The following is a 19,763-nucleotide window of genomic DNA, read 5'->3' as shown; positions in this document are numbered from 1 at the left end:
TTTATGATGGACCACAGGTTCTCAATGGGGTTCAGATCTGGTGAACAAGGAGGCCATGTCATTAGTTTTTCTTCTTTTATACCCTTTCTTGCCAGCCACGCTGTGGAGTACTTGGACGCGAGTGATGGAGCATTGTCCTGCATGAAAATCATGTTTTTCTTGAAGGATGCAGACTTCTTCCTGTACCACTGCTTGAAGAAGGTGTCTTCCAGAAACTGGCTGTAGGACTGGGAGTTGAGCTTGACTCCATCCTCAACCTGAAAAGGCCCCACAAGCTCATCTTTGATACCAGCCCAAACCAGTACTCCACCTCCACCTTGCTGGTGCCTGAGTCGGACTGGAGCTCTCTGCCCTTTATCAATCCAGCCACGGGCCCATCCATCTGGCCCATCAAGACTCACTCTCATTTCATCAGTCCATAAAACCTTAGAAAAATCAGTCTTGAGATATTTCTTGGCCCAGTCTTGACGTTTCAGCTTATGTGTCTTGTTCAGTGGTGGTCGTCTTTCAGCCTTTCTTACCTTGGCCATGTCTCTGAGTATTGCTTATGGGCACTCCAGTGATGTTGCAGCTCTGAAATATGGCCAAACTGGTGGCAAGTGGCATCTTGGCAGCTGCACGCTTGACTTTTCTCAGTTCATGGGCAGTTATTTTGCGCCTTGGCTTTTCCACACGCTTCTTGCGACCCTGTTGACTATTTTGAATGAAACGCTTGATTGTTCGATGATCACGCTTCAGAAGCTTTGCAATTTTAAGAGTGCTGCATCCCTCTGCAAGATATCTCACTATTTTTTACTTTTCTGAGCCAGTCAAGTCCTTCTTTTGACCCATTTTGCCAAAGGAAAGGAAGTTGCCTAATAATTATGCACACCTGATATAGGGTGTTGATGTCATTAGACCACACCCCTTCTCATTACAGAGATGCACATCACCTAATATGCTTAATTGGTAGTAGGCTTTCGAGCCTCTACAGCTTGGAGTAAGACAACATGCATAAAGAGGATGATGTGGTCAAAATACTCATTTGCCTAATAATTCTGCACTCCCTGTATGTGGTGTGTAGGTATGCATGTGTGTGTGTGTGTGTGTGTGTGTGTGTGTGTGTGTGTGTGTATGTATATGTGTGTATGTATGTAGGTATGTATGTATATGTGTGTATGTATGTAGGTATGTATGCGTGTTTGTGTATGTATGCATGTGTGTATGTATGTATGTATGTAGGTATGTAGGTATGTATGTAGGTATGTATGCATGCGTGTGTATGTATGTAGGTGTGTGTGTATATGTGTGTGTGTGTGTGTGTGTGTGTGTGTGTATGTATATGTGTGTATGTATGTAGGTGTGTGTGTATATGCGTGTGTGTGTGTGTGTGTATATGTATATGTGTGTATGTATGTAGGTGTGTGTGTATATGCATGTGTGTGTGTGTGTGTATGTATGTATGTATGTATGCATGCGTGCGTGTGTGTGTGTGTGTGTGTGTGTGTGTGTATGCATGCATGCGTGTGTATGTATATGTGTGTATGTATGTAGGTGTGTGTGTGTATATGTGTGTATGTATGTAGGTGTGTGTGTGTATATGCATGTGTGTGTATGTATGTATGCATGCATGCATGCATGCATGCGTGTGTGTGTGTGTGTGTGTGTGTGTGTGTGCATGCATGCGTGTGTGTGTATGTATATGTGTGTATGTATGTAGGTATGAATGCGTGTTTGTGTATGTATATGTATGTATGTATGTAGGTATGTATGTATACGCGTGCGCGCGCGTGTGTGTGTGTGTGCATGCATGCGTGCGTGTGTATGTATATGTGTGTATGTATGTATGCATGCGTGCGTGCGTGCGTGCGTGCGTGTGCATGCATGCGTGTGTGTGTATGTATATGTGTGTATGTATGTATGTAGGTATGAATGCGTGTTTGTGTATGTATATGTATGTATGTATGTAGGTATGTATGTATACGCGTGCGCGCGTGTGTATGTATATGTGTATGTATGTAGGTATGTATGCGTGTGCGTGTGTGTGCGTGCATGCATGCGTGTGTGTGTATGTATATGTAGATCTTGGGAAAGCTATAAATGCAGTGCACTTGGACTTTGCTAAGGCATTTGAGGCTGTTCCCCACAATAGCCTGGTGCAGAAGCTGAGGATACAGGGGCTAGGAGAAAATGTGTGGCTGTGGATAGAGAACTGGTTAAGGGATAGAAGGCAAAGAGTGGTGGTAAACGGAACATACTCAAAATGGGAAACTGTTATCAGTGGGGTACCACAGGGTTTAGTATTTGGTCCTATTCTTTTCAATGTATTTATTAATGATGTAGTAGATGGAATACAGAGTAGTGTAGCCATCTTTGCGGATACAAAATTATGCAGTTTTATCAACACTGACACTGATGGTGACCTATTACAACAGGACCTTGACAACATGGGCATTTGGGCAGATGACATTTAGTGTTGATAAATGTAAATGCACCTTGGACGTAGCAATAGTAGCTGATCATATACAATAAATGGCGTACAGCTGGGAACATCAGACTTGGAGAAGGACCTAGGAATACTGGTTGATAACAAGTTATGCAATATAGACCTCAGTGCTGAATATCCAGTCATCCTTAGGTAGGTAAGTGATCATATCTATAAATTGTTTGCCCTAAGCTCATTCTCCATCTGCTCCTGGAGACTGGGCAATACTCTACAACTGGATGTGCATTATATGCTGTAATTTACTGATGGGCCCCGTGTGATAAGGGCCCTCATTGTCAGCACCTTGTTGTTGTTGTTTTTATGCTTGGAGTGTAATAAATGTCAGTGTGTTTTATTACCGAGTAATGGTGATTTGACTCCTTCATGTGGTGACGGTGGCCTGTCTGTCTGTTGGAGCACGGGGTGACTGTAGCTATCACCATTGAATGACTGGATACTCAGCGCTGAGGATTATATTCCATACCTGTGTTGACCAGAGTGGATTTTGGTGATGTTAGTAGCTACTACTATAACGTCCAGTCTGAGGACAGAGCTGTATGGTTTGAATTGTGATACCAAGTTACAGTACAGACCAAAAGTTTAGACACACCTTCTCATTCAAAGAGTTTTCTTTATTTCCATGACTATGAACATTGTAGATTCACACTGAAGGCATCCAAACTGAAGTATTATAATTATTATTATTATGTATTTATATAGCACTGACATCTTCTGCAGCACATTACAGAGTACATAGTCATGTCACTGACTGTCCTCAGAGGAGCTCACACTCTAATCCTACCATAGTCATAGTGTAATGTCCTACCATATTATTATTATGTATTTATATAGCACTGACATCTCCTGCAACACTGTACAGAGTACATAGTCATGTCACTGACTGTCCTCAGGAAGCTCACACTCTAATCCTACCATAGCCATAGTCTAATGTCCTACCATATTATTATTATGTATTTATATAGCACTGACCTCTCCTGCAGCACATTACAGAGTACATAGTCATGTCACTGACTGTCCTCAGAGGAGCTCACACTCTAATCCTACCATAGTCATAGTCTAATGTCCTACCATATTATTATTATGTATTTATATAGCACTGACATCTTCTGCAGCACATTACAAAGTACATAGTCATGTCACTGACTGTCCTCAGATGTGCTCACACTCTAATCCTACCATAGTCATAGTCTAATGTCCTACCATATTATTATTATGTATTTATATAGCACTGACATCTCCTGCAGCACTGTACAGAGTACATAGTCATGTCACTGACTGTCCTCAAAGGAGCTCACAGTCTAATCCTACCATAGTCATAGTCTAATGTCCTACCATATTATTATTATGTATTTATATAGCACTGACATCTCCTGCAGCACTGTACAGAGTACATAGCCATGTCACTGACTGTCCTCAGAGGAGCTCAGTCTAATCCTACCATAGTCATAGTCTAATGTCCTACCATATTATTATTATGTATTTATATAGCACTGACATCTTCTGCAGCACATTACAGAGTACACAGTCATGTCACTGACTGTCCTCAGAGGAGCTCACACTCTAATCCTACCATAGTCATAGCCTAATGTCCTACCATATTATTATTATGTGTTTATATAGCACTGACATCTTCTGCAGCACATTACAGAGTACATAGCCATGTCACTGACTGTCCTCAGAGGAGCTCACAGTCTAATCCCGTCATAGTGTAATGCCCTACCATGTTATTATTATGTATTTATATAGCACTGACATCTCCTGCAGCACTGTACAGAGTGCATAGTCATGTCACTGACTGTCCTCAGAGGAGCTCACACTCTAATCCTACCATAGTCAGTGTAATGCCTACCATATTATTATTATGTATTTATATAGCACTGACATCTTCTGCAGCACATTACAGAGTACATAGTCATGTCACTGACTGTCCTCAGAGGAGCTCACACTCTAATCCTACCATAGTCAGTGTAATGCCTACCATATTATTATTATGTATTTATATAGCACTGACATCTTCTGCAGCACATTACAGAGTACATAGTCATGTCACTGACTGTCCTCAGAGGAGCTCACACTCTAATCCTACCATAGTCATAGTCTAATGTCCTACCATATTATTATTATGTATTTATATAGCACTGACATCTTCTGCAGCACATTACAGAGTACATAGTCATGTCACTGACTGTCCTCAGAGGAGCTCACACTCTAATCCTACCATAGTCATAGTGTAATGCCCTACCATATTATTATTATGTATTTATATAGCACTGACATCTTCTGCAGCACATTACAGAGTACATAGTCATGTCACTGACTGTCCTCAGAGGAGCTCACACTCTAATCCTACCATAGTCATAGTGTAATGTCCTACCATATTATTATTATGTATTTATATAGCACTGACATCTTCTGCAGCACTGTACAGGGTACATAGTCATGTCACTGACTGTCCCCAGAGGAGCTCACACTCTAATCCTACCATAGTCATAGTGTAATGTCCTACCATATTATTATTATGTATTTATATAGCACTGACATCTTCTGCAGCACATTACAGAGTACATAGTCATGTCACTGACTGTCCCCAGAGGAGCTCCCACTCTAATCCTACCATAGTCATAGTGTAATGCCCTACCATATTATTATGTATTTATATAGCACTGACATCTTCTGCAACACATTACAGAGTACATAGTCATGTCACTGACTGTCCTCAGAGGAGCTCACAATCTAATCCTACCATAGTCATAGTCTAATGTCCTACCATAATATTGTTATGTATTTATATAGCACTGACATCTTCTGCAGCACATTACAGAGTACATAGTCATGTCACTGACTGTCCTCAGAGGAGCTCACACTCTAATTCTACCATAGTCATAGTGTAATGTCCTACCATATTATTATTATGTATTTATATAGCACTGACATCTTCTGCAGCACTGTACAGAGTACATAGTCATGTCACCGACTGTCCTCAGAGGAGCTCACAGTCTAATCCCACCATAGTCACCGTCTAATGTCCTACCATATTATTATGTATTTATATAGCACTGACATCTCCTGCAGCACATTACAGAGTACATAGTCATGTCACTGACTGTCCTCAGAGGAGCTCAAACTCTAATCCTACCATAGCCATAGTCTAATGTCCTACCATATTATTATTATGTATTTATATAGCACTGACATCTTCTGCAGCACATTACAGAGTACATAGTCATGTCACTGACTGTCCTCAGAGGAGCTCACACTCTAATCCTACCATAGTCATAGTGTAATGTCCTACCATATTATTATTATGTATTTATATAGCACTGACATCTCCTGCAGCACATTACAGAGTACATAGTCATGTCACTGACTGTCCTCAGAGGAGCTCACACTCTAATCCTACCATAGTCATAGTGTAATGCCCTACCATATTATTATTATGTATTTATATAGCACTGACATCTCCTGCAGCACATTACAGAGTACATAGTCATGTCACTGACTGTCCTCAGAGGAGCTCACACTCTAATCCTACCATAGTCATAGTGTAATGTCCTACCATATTATTATTATGTATTTATATAGCACTGACATCTCCTGCAGCACATTACAGAGTACATAGTCATGTCACTGACTGTCCTCAGAGGAGCTCACACTCTAATCCTACCATAGTCATAGTGTAATGTCCTACCATATTATTATTATGTATTTATATAGCACTGACATCTTCTGCAGCACATTACAGAGTACATAGTCCTGTCACTGACTGTCCTCAGAGGAGCTCACACTCTAATCCTACCATAGTCATAGTGTAATGTCCTACCATATTATTATTATGTATTTATATAGCACTGACATCTTCTGCAGCACATTACAGAGTACATAGTCATGTCACTGACTGTCCTCAGAGGAGCTCACACTCTAATCCTACCATAGTCATAGTGTAATGTCCTACCATATTATTATTATGTATTTATATAGCACTGACATCTCCTGCAGCACATTACAGAGTACATAGTCATGTCACTGACTGTCCTCAGAGAAGCTCACACTCTAATCCTACCATAGTCACAGTGTAATGTCCTACCATATTATTATTATGTATTTATATAGCACTGACATCTCCTGCAGCACATTACAGAGTACATAGTCATGTCACTGACTGTCCTCAGAGGAGCTCACAATCTAATCCTACCATAGTCATAGTCTAATGTCCTACCATATTATTATTATGTATTTATATAGCACTGACATCTCCTGCAACACATTACAGAGTACATAGTCATGTCACTGACTGTCCTCAGAGGAGCTCACAATCTAATCCTACCATAGTCATAGTGTAATGCCCTACCATATTATTATGTATTTATATAGCACTGACATCTCCTGCAGCACATTACAGCGTACATAGTCATGTCACTGACTGTCCTCAGAGGAGCTCACACTCTAATCCTACCATACTCATAGTCTAATGTCCTACCATATTATTATTATGTATTTATATAGCACTGACATCTTCTGCAGCACATTACAGAGTACATAGTCATGTCACTGACTGTCCTCAGAGGAGCTCACACTCTAATCCTACCATAGTCATACTCTAATGTCCTACCATATTATTATGTATTTATATGGCACTGACATCTCCTGCAGCACATTACAGAGTACATAGTCATGTCACTGACTGTCCTCAGAGGAGCTCACACTCTAATCCTACCATAGTCACAGTCTAATGTCCAACCATATTATTATTATGTATTTATATAGCACTGACATCTTCTGCAGCACATTACAGAGTACATAGTCATGTCACTGACTGTCCTCAGAGGAGCTCACACTCTAATCCTACCATAGTCATAGTCTAATGTCCTACCATATTATTATTATTATGTATTTATATAGCACTGACATCCTCTGCAGCACATTACAGAGTACATAGTCATGTCACTGACTGTCCTCAGAGGAGCTCACACTCTAATCCTACCATAGTCATAGTCTAATGTCCTACCATATTATTATTATTATGTATTTATATAGCACTGACATCCTCTGCAGCACATTACAGAGTACATAGCCATGTCACTGACTGTCCTCAGAGGAGCTCACACTCTAATCCTACCATAGTCATAGTCTAATGTCCTACCATATTATTATTATTATGTATTTATATAGCACTGACATCCTCTGCAGCACATTACAGAGTACATAGTCATGTCACTGACTGTCCTCAGAGGAGCTCACACTCTAATCCTACCATAGTCATAGTCTAATGTCCTACCATATTATTATTATTATGTATTTATATAGCACTGACATCCTCTGCAGCACATTACAGAGTACATAGTCATGTCACTGACTGTCCTCAGAGGAGCTCACACTCTAATCCTACCATAGTCATAGTCTAATGTCCTACCATATTATTATTATGTATTTATATAGCACTGACCTCTCCTGCAGCACATTACAGAGTACATAGTCATGTCACTGACTGTCCTCAGAGGAGCTCACACTCTAATCCTACCATAGTCATAGTCTAATGTCCTACCATATTATTATTATTATGTATTTATATAGCACTGACATCCTCTGCAGCACATTACAGAGTACATAGCCATGTCACTGACTGTCCTCAGAGGAGCTCACACTCTAATCCTACCATAGTCATAGTCTAATGTCCTACCATATTATTATTATTATGTATTTATATAGCACTGACATCCTCTGCAGCACATTACAGAGTACATAGTCATGTCACTGACTGTCCTCAGAGGAGCTCACACTCTAATCCTACCATAGTCATAGTCTAATGTCCTACCATATTATTATTATTATGTATTTATATAGCACTGACATCCTCTGCAGCACATTACAGAGTACATAGTCATGTCACTGACTGTCCTCAGAGGAGCTCACACTCTAATCCTACCATAGTCATAGTCTAATGTCCTACCATATTATTATTATGTATTTATATAGCACTGACCTCTCCTGCAGCACATTACAGAGTACATAGTCATGTCACTGACTGTCCTCAGAGGAGCTCACACTCTAATCCTACCATAGTCATAGTCTAATGTCCTACCATATTATTATTATTATGTATTTATATAGCACTGACATCTCCTGCAGCACATTACAGAGTACATAGTCATGTCACTGACTGTCCTCAGAGGAGCTCACACTCTAATCCTACCATAGTCATAGTCTAATGTCCTACCATATTATTATTATTATGTATTTATATAGCACTGACATCTCCTGCAGCACATTACAGAGTACATAGTCATGTCACTGACTGTCCTCAGAGGAGCTCACACTCTAATCCTACCATAGTCATAGTCTAATGTCCTACCATATTATTATTATGTATTTATATAGCACTGACCTCTCCTGCAGCACATTACAGAGTACATAGTCATGTCACTGACTGTCCTCAGAGGAGCTCACACTCTAATCCTACCATAGTCATAGTCTAATGTCCTACCATATTATTATTATTATGTATTTATATAGCACTGACATCTCCTGCAGCACATTACAGAGTACATAGTCATGTCACTGACTGTCCTCAGAGGAGCTCACACTCTAATCCTACCATAGTCATAGTCTAATGTCCTACCATATTATTATTATTATGTATTTATATAGCACTGACATCTTCTGCAGCACATTACAGAGTACATAGTCATGTCACTGATTGTCCTCAGAGGAGCTCACACTCTAATCCTACCATAGTCATAGTCTAATGTCCTACCATATTATTATTATGTATTTATATAGCACTGACCTCTCCTGCAGCACATTACAGAGTACATAGTCATGTCACTGACTGTCCTCAGAGGAGCTCACACTCTAATCCTACCATAGTCATAGTCTAATGTCCTACCATATTATTATTATGTATTTATATAGCACTGACCTCTCCTGCAGCACATTACAGAGTACATAGTCATGTCACTGACTGTCCTCAGAGGAGCTCACACTCTAATCCTACCATAGTCATAGTCTAATGTCCTACCATATTATTATTATTATGTATTTATATAGCACTGACATCTCCTGCAGCACATTACAGAGTACATAGTCATGTCACTGACTGTCCTCAGAGGAGCTCACACTCTAATCCTACCATAGCCATAGTATAATGTCCTACCATATTATTATTATGTATTTATATAGCACTGACATCTCCTGCAGCACATTACAGAGTACATAGTCATGTCACTGACTGTCCTCAGAGGAGCTCACACTCTAATCCTACCATAGTCACAGTCTAATGTCCTACCATATTATTATTATGTATTTATATAGCACTGACATCTCCTGCAGCACATTACAGAGTACATAGTCATGACACTGACTGTCCTCAGAGGAGCTCACACTCTAATCCTACCATAGTCACAGTCTAATGTCCTACCATATTATTATTATGTATTTATATAGCACTGACATCTCCTGCAGCACATTACAGAGTACATAGTCATGTCACTGACTGTCTTCAGAGGAGCTCACACTCTAATCCTACCATAGTCATAGTCTAATGTCCTACCATATTATTATTATGTATTTATATAGCACTGACATCTTCTGCAGCACATTACAGAGTACATAGTCATGTCACTGACTGTCCTCAGAGGAGCTCACACTCTAATCCTACCATAGCCATAGTATAATGTCCTACCATATTATTATTATGTATTTATATAGCACTGACATCTCCTGCAGCACATTACAGAGTACATAGTCATGTCACTGACTGTCCTCAGAGGAGCTCACACTCTAATCCTACCATAGTCACAGTCTAATGTCCTACCATATTATTATTATGTATTTATATAGCACTGACATCTCCTGCAGCACATTACAGAGTACATAGTCATGTCACTGACTGTCCTCAGAGGAGCTCACACTCTAATCCTACCATAGTCACAGTCTAATGTCCTACCATATTATTATTATGTATTTATATAGCACTGACATCTCCTGCAGCACATTACAGAGTACATAGTCATGTCACTGACTGTCCTCAGAGGAGCTCACACTCTAATCCTACCATAGTCATAGTCTAATGTCCTACCATATTATTATTATGTATTTATATAGCACTGACATCTTCTGCAGCACATTACAGAGTACATAGTCATGTCACTGACTGTCCTCAGAGGAGCTCACACTCTAATCCTACCATAGCCATAGTATAATGTCCTACCATATTATTATTATGTATTTATATAGCACTGACATCTCCTGCAGCACATTACAGAGTACATAGTCATGTCACTGACTGTCCTCAGAGGAGCTCACACTCTAATCCTACCATAGTCATAGCCTAATGTCCTACCATATTATTATTATGTATTTATATAGCACTGACATCTTCTGCAGCACATTACAGAGTACATAGTCATGTCACTGACTGTCCTCAGAGGAGCTCACACTCTAATCCTACCATAGTCACAGTCTAATGTCCTACCATATTATTATTATGTATTTATATAGCACTGACCTCTCCTGCAGCACATTACAGAGTACATAGTCATGTCACTGACTGTCCTCAGAGGAGCTCACACTCTAATCCTACCATAGTCATAGTCTAATGTCCTACCATATTATTATTATGTATTTATATAGCACTGACCTCTCCTGCAGCACATTACAGAGTACATAGTCATGTCACTGACTGTCCTCAGAGGAGCTCACACTCTAATCCTACCATAGTCATAGTCTAATGTCCTACCATATTATTATTATTATGTATTTATATAGCACTGACATCTCCTGCAGCACATTACAGAGTACATAGTCATGTCACTGACTGTCCTCAGAGGAGCTCACACTCTAATCCTACCATAGCCATAGTATAATGTCCTACCATATTATTATTATGTATTTATATAGCACTGACATCTCCTGCAGCACATTACAGAGTACATAGTCATGTCACTGACTGTCCTCAGAGGAGCTCACACTCTAATCCTACCATAGTCACAGTCTAATGTCCTACCATATTATTATTATGTATTTATATAGCACTGACATCTCCTGCAGCACATTACAGAGTACATAGTCATGACACTGACTGTCCTCAGAGGAGCTCACACTCTAATCCTACCATAGTCACAGTCTAATGTCCTACCATATTATTATTATGTATTTATATAGCACTGACATCTCCTGCAGCACATTACAGAGTACATAGTCATGTCACTGACTGTCTTCAGAGGAGCTCACACTCTAATCCTACCATAGTCATAGTCTAATGTCCTACCATATTATTATTATGTATTTATATAGCACTGACATCTTCTGCAGCACATTACAGAGTACATAGTCATGTCACTGACTGTCCTCAGAGGAGCTCACACTCTAATCCTACCATAGCCATAGTATAATGTCCTACCATATTATTATTATGTATTTATATAGCACTGACATCTCCTGCAGCACATTACAGAGTACATAGTCATGTCACTGACTGTCCTCAGAGGAGCTCACACTCTAATCCTACCATAGTCACAGTCTAATGTCCTACCATATTATTATTATTATGTATTTATATAGCACTGACATCTCCTGCAGCACATTACAGAGTACATAGTCATGTCACTGACTGTCCTCAGAGGAGCTCACACTCTAATCCTACCATAGTCACAGTCTAATGTCCTACCATATTATTATTATGTATTTATATAGCACTGACATCTCCTGCAGCACATTACAGAGTACATAGTCATGTCACTGACTGTCCTCAGAGGAGCTCACACTCTAATCCTACCATAGTCATAGTCTAATGTCCTACCATATTATTATTATGTATTTATATAGCACTGACATCTTCTGCAGCACATTACAGAGTACATAGTCATGTCACTGACTGTCCTCAGAGGAGCTCACACTCTAATCCTACCATAGCCATAGTATAATGTCCTACCATATTATTATTATGTATTTATATAGCACTGACATCTCCTGCAGCACATTACAGAGTACATAGTCATGTCACTGACTGTCCTCAGAGGAGCTCACACTCTAATCCTACCATAGTCATAGCCTAATGTCCTACCATATTATTATTATGTATTTATATAGCACTGACATCTTCTGCAGCACATTACAGAGTACATAGTCATGTCACTGACTGTCCTCAGAGGAGCTCACACTCTAATCCTACCATAGTCACAGTCTAATGTCCTACCATATTATTATTATGTATTTATATAGCACTGACATCTCCTGCAGCACATTACAGAGTACATAGTCATGTCACTGACTGTCCTCAGAGGAGCTCACACTCTAATCCTACCATAGTCACAGTCTAATGTCCTACCATATTATTATTATGTATTTATATAGCACTGACATCTCCTGCAGCACATTACAGAGTACATAGTCATGTCACTGACTGTCCTCAGAGGAGCTCACACTCTAATCCTACCATAGTCACAGTCTAATGTCCTACCATATTATTATTATGTATTTATATAGCACTGACATCTCCTGCAGCACATTACAGAGTACATAGTCATGTCACTGACTGTCCTCAGAGGAGCTCACACTCTAATCCTACCATAGTCATAGTCTAATGTCCTACCATATTATTATTATGTATTTATATAGCACTGACATCTCCTGCAGCACATTACAGAGTACATAGTCATGTCACTGACTGTCCTCAGAGGAGCTCACACTCTAATCCTACCATAGTCACAGTCTAATGTCCTACCATATTATTATTATGTATTTATATAGCACTGACATCTCCTGCAGCACATTACAGAGTACATAGTCATGTCACTGACTGTCCTCAGAGGAGCTCACACTCTAATCCTACCATAGTCACAGTCTAATGTCCTACCATATTATTATTATTATGTATTTATATAGCACTGACATCTCCTGCAGCACATTACAGAGTACATAGTCATGTCACTGACTGTCCTCAGAGGAGCTCACACTCTAATCCTACCATAGTCACAGTCTAATGTCCTACCATATTATTATTATGTATTTATATAGCACTGACATCTCCTGCAGCACATTACAGAGTACATAGTCATGTCACTGACTGTCCTCAGAGGAGCTCACACTCTAATCCTACCATAGTCATAGTCTAATGTCCTACCATATTATTATTATGTATTTATATAGCACTGACATCTTCTGCAGCACATTACAGAGTACATAGTCATGTCACTGACTGTCCTCAGAGGAGCTCACACTCTAATCCTACCATAGCCATAGTATAATGTCCTACCATATTATTATTATGTATTTATATAGCACTGACATCTCCTGCAGCACATTACAGAGTACATAGTCATGTCACTGACTGTCCTCAGAGGAGCTCACACTCTAATCCTACCATAGTCATAGCCTAATGTCCTACCATATTATTATTATGTATTTATATAGCACTGACATCTTCTGCAGCACATTACAGAGTACATAGTCATGTCACTGACTGTCCTCAGAGGAGCTCACACTCTAATCCTACCATAGTCACAGTCTAATGTCCTACCATATTATTATTATGTATTTATATAGCACTGACATCTCCTGCAGCACATTACAGAGTACATAGTCATGTCACTGACTGTCCTCAGAGGAGCTCACACTCTAATCCTACCATAGTCACAGTCTAATGTCCTACCATATTATTATTATGTATTTATATAGCACTGACATCTCCTGCAGCACATTACAGAGTACATAGTCATGTCACTGACTGTCCTCAGAGGAGCTCACACTCTAATCCTACCATAGTCACAGTCTAATGTCCTACCATATTATTATTATGTATTTATATAGCACTGACATCTCCTGCAGCACATTACAGAGTACATAGTCATGTCACTGACTGTCCTCAGAGGAGCTCACACTCTAATCCTACCATAGTCATAGTCTAATGTCCTACCATATTATTATTATGTATTTATATAGCACTGACATCTCCTGCAGCACATTACAGAGTACATAGTCATGTCACTGACTGTCCTCAGAGGAGCTCACACTCTAATCCTACCATAGTCATAGTCTAATGTCCTACCATATTATTATTATGTATTTATATAGCACTGACATCTCCTGCAGCACATTACAGAGTACATAGTCATGTCACTGACTGTCCTCAGAGGAGCTCACACTCTAATCCTACCATAGTCATAGTCTAATGTCCTACCATATTATTATTATGTATTTATATAGCACTGACATCTTCTGCAGCACATTACAGAGTACATAGTCATGTCACTGACTGTCCTCAGAGGAGCTCACACTCTAATCCTACCATAGCCATAGTATAATGTCCTACCATATTATTATTATGTATTTATATAGCACTGACATCTCCTGCAGCACATTACAGAGTACATAGTCATGTCACTGACTGTCCTCAGAGGAGCTCACACTCTAATCCTACCATAGTCATAGCCTAATGTCCTACCATATTATTATTATGTATTTATATAGCACTGACATCTTCTGCAGCACATTACAGAGTACATAGTCATGTCACTGACTGTCCTCAGAGGAGCTCACACTCTAATCCTACCATAGTCATAGTGTAATGTCCTACCATATTATTATTATGTATTTATAAAGCACTGACATCTCCTGCAGCACATTACAGAGTACATAGTCATGTCACTGACTGTCCTCAGAGGAGCTCACACTCTAATCCTACCATAGTCACAGTCTAATGTCTTACCATATTATTATTATGTATTTATATAGCACTGGCATCTTCTGCAGCACATTACAGAGTACATAGTCATGTCACTGACTGTCCTCAGAGGAGCTCACAATCTAATCCTACCATAGTCAGTCTAATGTCATACCATATTATTATTATGTATTTATATAGCACTGACATCTCCTGCAGCACATTACAGAGTACATAGTCCTGTCACTGACTGTCCTCAGAGGAGCTCACAATCTAATCCTACCATAGCCATAGTCTAATGTCCTACCATATTATTATTATGTATTTATATAGCACTAACATCTTCTGCAGCACATTACAGAGTACATAGTCATGTCACTGACTGACTGTCCTCAGAGGAGCTCACAATCTAATCCTACCATAGTCATAGTGTAATGCCCTACCATATTATTATGTATTTATATAGCACTGACATCTCCTCCAGCACATTACAGAGTACATAGTCATGTCACTGACTGTCCTCAGAGGAGCTCACACTCTAATCCTACCATAGTCATAGTCTAATGTCCTACTATATTATTATTATGTATTTATATAGCACTGACACCTTCTGCAGCACATTACAGAGTACATAGTCATGTCACTGACTGTCCCCAGAGGAGCTCACACTCTAATCCTACCATAGTCATAGTCTAATGTCCTACTATATTATTATTATGTATTTATATAGCACTGACATCTCCTGCAGCACATTACAGAGTACATAGTCATGTCACTGACTGTCCCCAGAGGAGCTCACACTCTAATCCTACCATAGTCATAGTCTAATGTCCTACCATATTATTATTATGTATTTATATAGCACTGACATCTCCTGCAGCACATTACAGAGTACATAGTCATGTCACTGACTGTCCTCAGAGGAGCTCACACTCTAATCCTACCATAGTCACAGTCTAATGTCTTCCCATATTATTATCTTGAAACAAAATAAAAATCCCCTTTCCCTTCTCATGTGTAATGTTTGGATAAATGATGCTTTTGTGTTCTGCGTGTTGTAGAATTCTGTGAGAACCTGTCAGCGGACTGTCGGGAGAATGTCATCATGACACAGATTCTGCCGTGTGTCAAGGTACAGTATGCCTTTGTGCTGTTATCAGTAATAATATTGATAAAGGGCCAACCTATACTGTGGCGCTGTACAAAGTAAGAATCAATAATGGGGTAGAAAATAGAAAAAGATGGAGTACACCAATATACAAAATGCATATTGGGGACAAAATACAGAACTGGTAATGACATTGACATAGTAGCATGATGAATAAAATGTATCATGAATTCCAAGACACAAAAGGGTGAGAGAGCACTGCCCTTGTGAGCTTACAATCTCTAAAGGAATGGGGGGAGGTAATATACAATTTTCATGCCTAGTGGCTGTGTGTTTTAGAATATCTAGTAGGAGTACATCTTGACCTTCGGACATAGGGGAAATGGCCTAAGCTAGAGCTTATGCTTGTTGGAAAAAGTGACTTTTGGCAGAGAGAGTTTAAAGGTACTAAAGGTTGGAGAGTGATGGATGTCTTCTGGAAGGGCATTCCAGATGAAGGGAAAAGCATGTGAGAAGTCTTGTATATGTGAATGTGAGGAGGTGATTCTAGAGGAGGATAATAGAAGCTCGTGGGCATGTCTGAGATTGCAGTTGGGTTGGTATCTGGATATTAGTCAGGAGATGTACAGGAGAAAGATTGTGGAGAGCTTTGTAGGTTAGGGTTAAGAGTTTGAACCGGATCCTCTGGGTAATTGGCAGCCAGTGAAGAGCTTGACAGAGAGGAGCAGCAGAGAAAGAGCAGGAAGAGAGATGAATGAGACGAGCAGCTGAGGTCAGTACAGATTGGAGTGGGGCCAGTCTATTAGCTGGCAGAGAGGAGCCGCAGAGGAGGAGTGAGAGGAGAGATGAATGAGAGGAGCAGCTGAGATCAGTACAGATTGGAGCGGGGCCAGTCAGTTAGCTGGCAGAGAGGAGCCGCAGAGGAAGAGCGAGAGGAGAGATGAATGAGAGGAGCAGCTGAGATCAGTACAGATTGGAGCGGGGCCAGTCTGTTAGCTGGTAGAGAGGAGCCGCAGAGGAGGAGCGGGAAGAGAGATGAATGAGAGGAGCAGCTGAGATCAGTACAGATTGGAGCGGGGCCAGTCTGTTAGCTGGTAGAGAGGAGCAGCAGAGGAGGAGCGGGAAGAGAGATGAATGAGAGGAGCAGCTGAGATCAGTACAGATTGGAGCTGGGCCAGTCTATTAGCTGGCAGAGAGGAGCCGCAGAGGAAGAGCAGGAAGAGAGATGAATGAGAGGAGCAGCTGAGATCAGTACAGATATGAGCAGGGCCAGTCAGTTAGCTGACAGAGAGGAGCAGCAGAGGAGGAGCGGGAAGAGAGATGAATGAGGAGCAGCTGAGGTCAGTACAGATTGGAGGGGGGGCCAGTCTGTTAGCTGGTAGAGAGGAGCAGCAGGGGAGGAGTGAGAAGAGAGATGAATGAGAGGAGCAGCTGAGATCAGTACAGAGTGGAGCGGGGCCAGTATGTTAGCTGGCAGAGAGGAGCAGCAGAGGAGGAGTGAGAAGAGAGATGAATGGGGAGCAGCTGAGGTCAGTACAGAGTGGAGCGGGGCCAGTATGTTAGCTGGCAGAGAGGAGCAGCAGAGGAAGAGCGGGAAGAGAGATGAATGAGAGGAGCAGCTGAGATCAGTACAGATTGGAGCAGGGCCAGTCTGTTAGCTGGCAGAGAGGAGCAGCAGAGGAAGAGCAAGAGGAGAGATGAATGAGACGAGCAGCTGAGTTCTTTACAGATTGGAGCGGGGCCAGTCTGTTAGCTGGCAGAGAGGAGCAGCATAGGAGGAGCGGGAAGAGAGATGAGAGGAGCAGCTGAGATCAGTACAGATTGGAGGGGGCCAGTATGTTAGCTGGCAGAGAGGAGCAGCAGAGGAGGAGTGGGAAGAGAGATGAATGAGAGGAGCAGCTGAGCTCAGTACAGATTGGAGCAGGGCCAGTCTGTTAGCTGGTAGAGAGGAGCAGCAGAGGAGGAGCGGGAAGAGAGATGAATGAGAGGAGCAGCTGAGATCAGTACAGATTGGAGCAGGGCCAGTCTGTTAGCTGGTAGAGAGGAGCAGCATAGGAGGAGCGGGAAGAGAGATGAATGAGAGGAGCAGCTGAGCTCAGTACAGATTGGAGCAGGGCCAGTCTGTTAGCTGGCAGAGAGGAGCCGCAGAGGAGGAGCGGGAAGAGAGATGAATGAGAGGAGCAGCTGAGATCAGTACAAATTGGAGCGGGGCCAGTCTGTTAGCTGGCAGAGAGGAGCAGCAGAGGAGGAGCGAGAGGAGAGATGAATGAGAGGAGCAGCTGAGATCAGTACAGATTGGAGCGAGGCCAGTCTGTTAGCTGGCAGAGAGGAGCAGCAGAGGAGGAGCGGGAAGAGAGATGAATGAGAGGAGCAGCTGAGTTTAGTACAGATTGGAGCGGGGCCAGTCTGTTAGCTGGCAGAGAGGAGCAGCAGAGGAAGAGCGAGAGGAGAGATGAATGAGAGGAGCAGCTGGGGTCAGTACAGATTGGAGCGGGGCCACTCTGTTAGCTGACAGAGAGGAGCAGCAGAGGAGGAGCGGGAAGAGAGATGAATGAGAGGAGCAGCTGAGCTCAGTACAGATTGGAGCGGGGCCAGTCTGTTAGCTGGCAGAGAGGAGCCGCAGAGGAAGAGCGGGAAGAGAGATGAATGAGAGGAGCAGCTGAGATCAGTACAGATTGGAGCGGGGCCAGTCTGTTAGCTGGTAGAGAGGAGCCGCAGAGGAGGAGCGGGAAGAGAGATGAATGAGACGAGCAGCTGAGATCAGTACAGATTGGAGCTGGGCCAGTCTGTTAGTTGGCAGAGAGGAGCAGCAGAGGAAGAGCGGGAAGGGAGATGAATGAGACGAGCAGCTGAGATCAGTACAGATTGGAGCGGGGCCAGTCTGTTAGCTGGTAGAGAGGAGCAGCAGAGGAAGAGCAGGAAGAGAGATGAGGAGCAGCTGAGATCAGTACAGATTGGAGGGGGCCAGTCTGTTAGTTGACAGAGAGGAGCAGCAGAGGAAGAGTGAGATGAATGAGGAGCAGCTGAGATCAGTACAGATTGGAGGGGGGCCAGTCTGTTAGCTGGTAGAGAGGAGCAGCAGAGGAAGAGCGGGAAGGGAGATGAATGAGACGAGCAGCTGAGATCAGTACAGATTGGAGCGGGGCCAGTCTGTTAGCTGGTAGAGAGGAGCCGCAGAGGAGGAGCGGGAAGAGAGATGAATGAGACGAGCAGCTGAGATCAGTACAGATTGGAGCAGGGCCAGTCTGTTAGCTGGTAGAGAGGAGCAGCAGAGGAAGAGCGGGAAGGGAGATGAATGAGACGAGCAGCTGAGATCAGTACAGATTGGAGCGGGGCCAGTCTGTTAGCTGGCAGAGAGGAGCAGCAGAGGAAGAGCGGGAAGAGAGATGAGAGGAGCAGCTGAGATCAGTACAGATTGGAGGGGGCCAGTCTGTTAGTTGACAGAGAGGAGCAGCAGAGGAAGAGTGAGATGAATGAGGAGCAGCTGAGATCAGTACAGATTGGAGGGGGGC

At 41.8% G+C, this 19,763-nt stretch overlaps 1 protein-coding gene across 1 annotated transcript in view; it reads left to right on the top strand.

The window, feature by feature from the left end:
* The window catches only part of LOC137522011 (serine/threonine-protein phosphatase 2A 65 kDa regulatory subunit A alpha isoform), a 348,262-nt gene that overhangs the window by 119,517 nt on the left and 208,982 nt on the right, over window positions 1-19,763 (top strand). The window contains exon 8 of the mRNA XM_068242028.1: window positions 16,205-16,275. Within this exon, the coding sequence (XP_068098129.1) occupies window positions 16,205-16,275 (71 nt within the window). The remainder of the gene's footprint in view (window positions 1-16,204; window positions 16,276-19,763) is intronic.

Source organism: Hyperolius riggenbachi, chromosome 6 (genome assembly GCF_040937935.1).
Source record: "Hyperolius riggenbachi isolate aHypRig1 chromosome 6, aHypRig1.pri, whole genome shotgun sequence".
Classification (NCBI taxonomy): domain Eukaryota; kingdom Metazoa; phylum Chordata; class Amphibia; order Anura; family Hyperoliidae; genus Hyperolius; species Hyperolius riggenbachi.
Note: the sequence above shows the minus strand (reverse complement) of the source record. Positions and strands in the feature narration are given on the sequence as shown.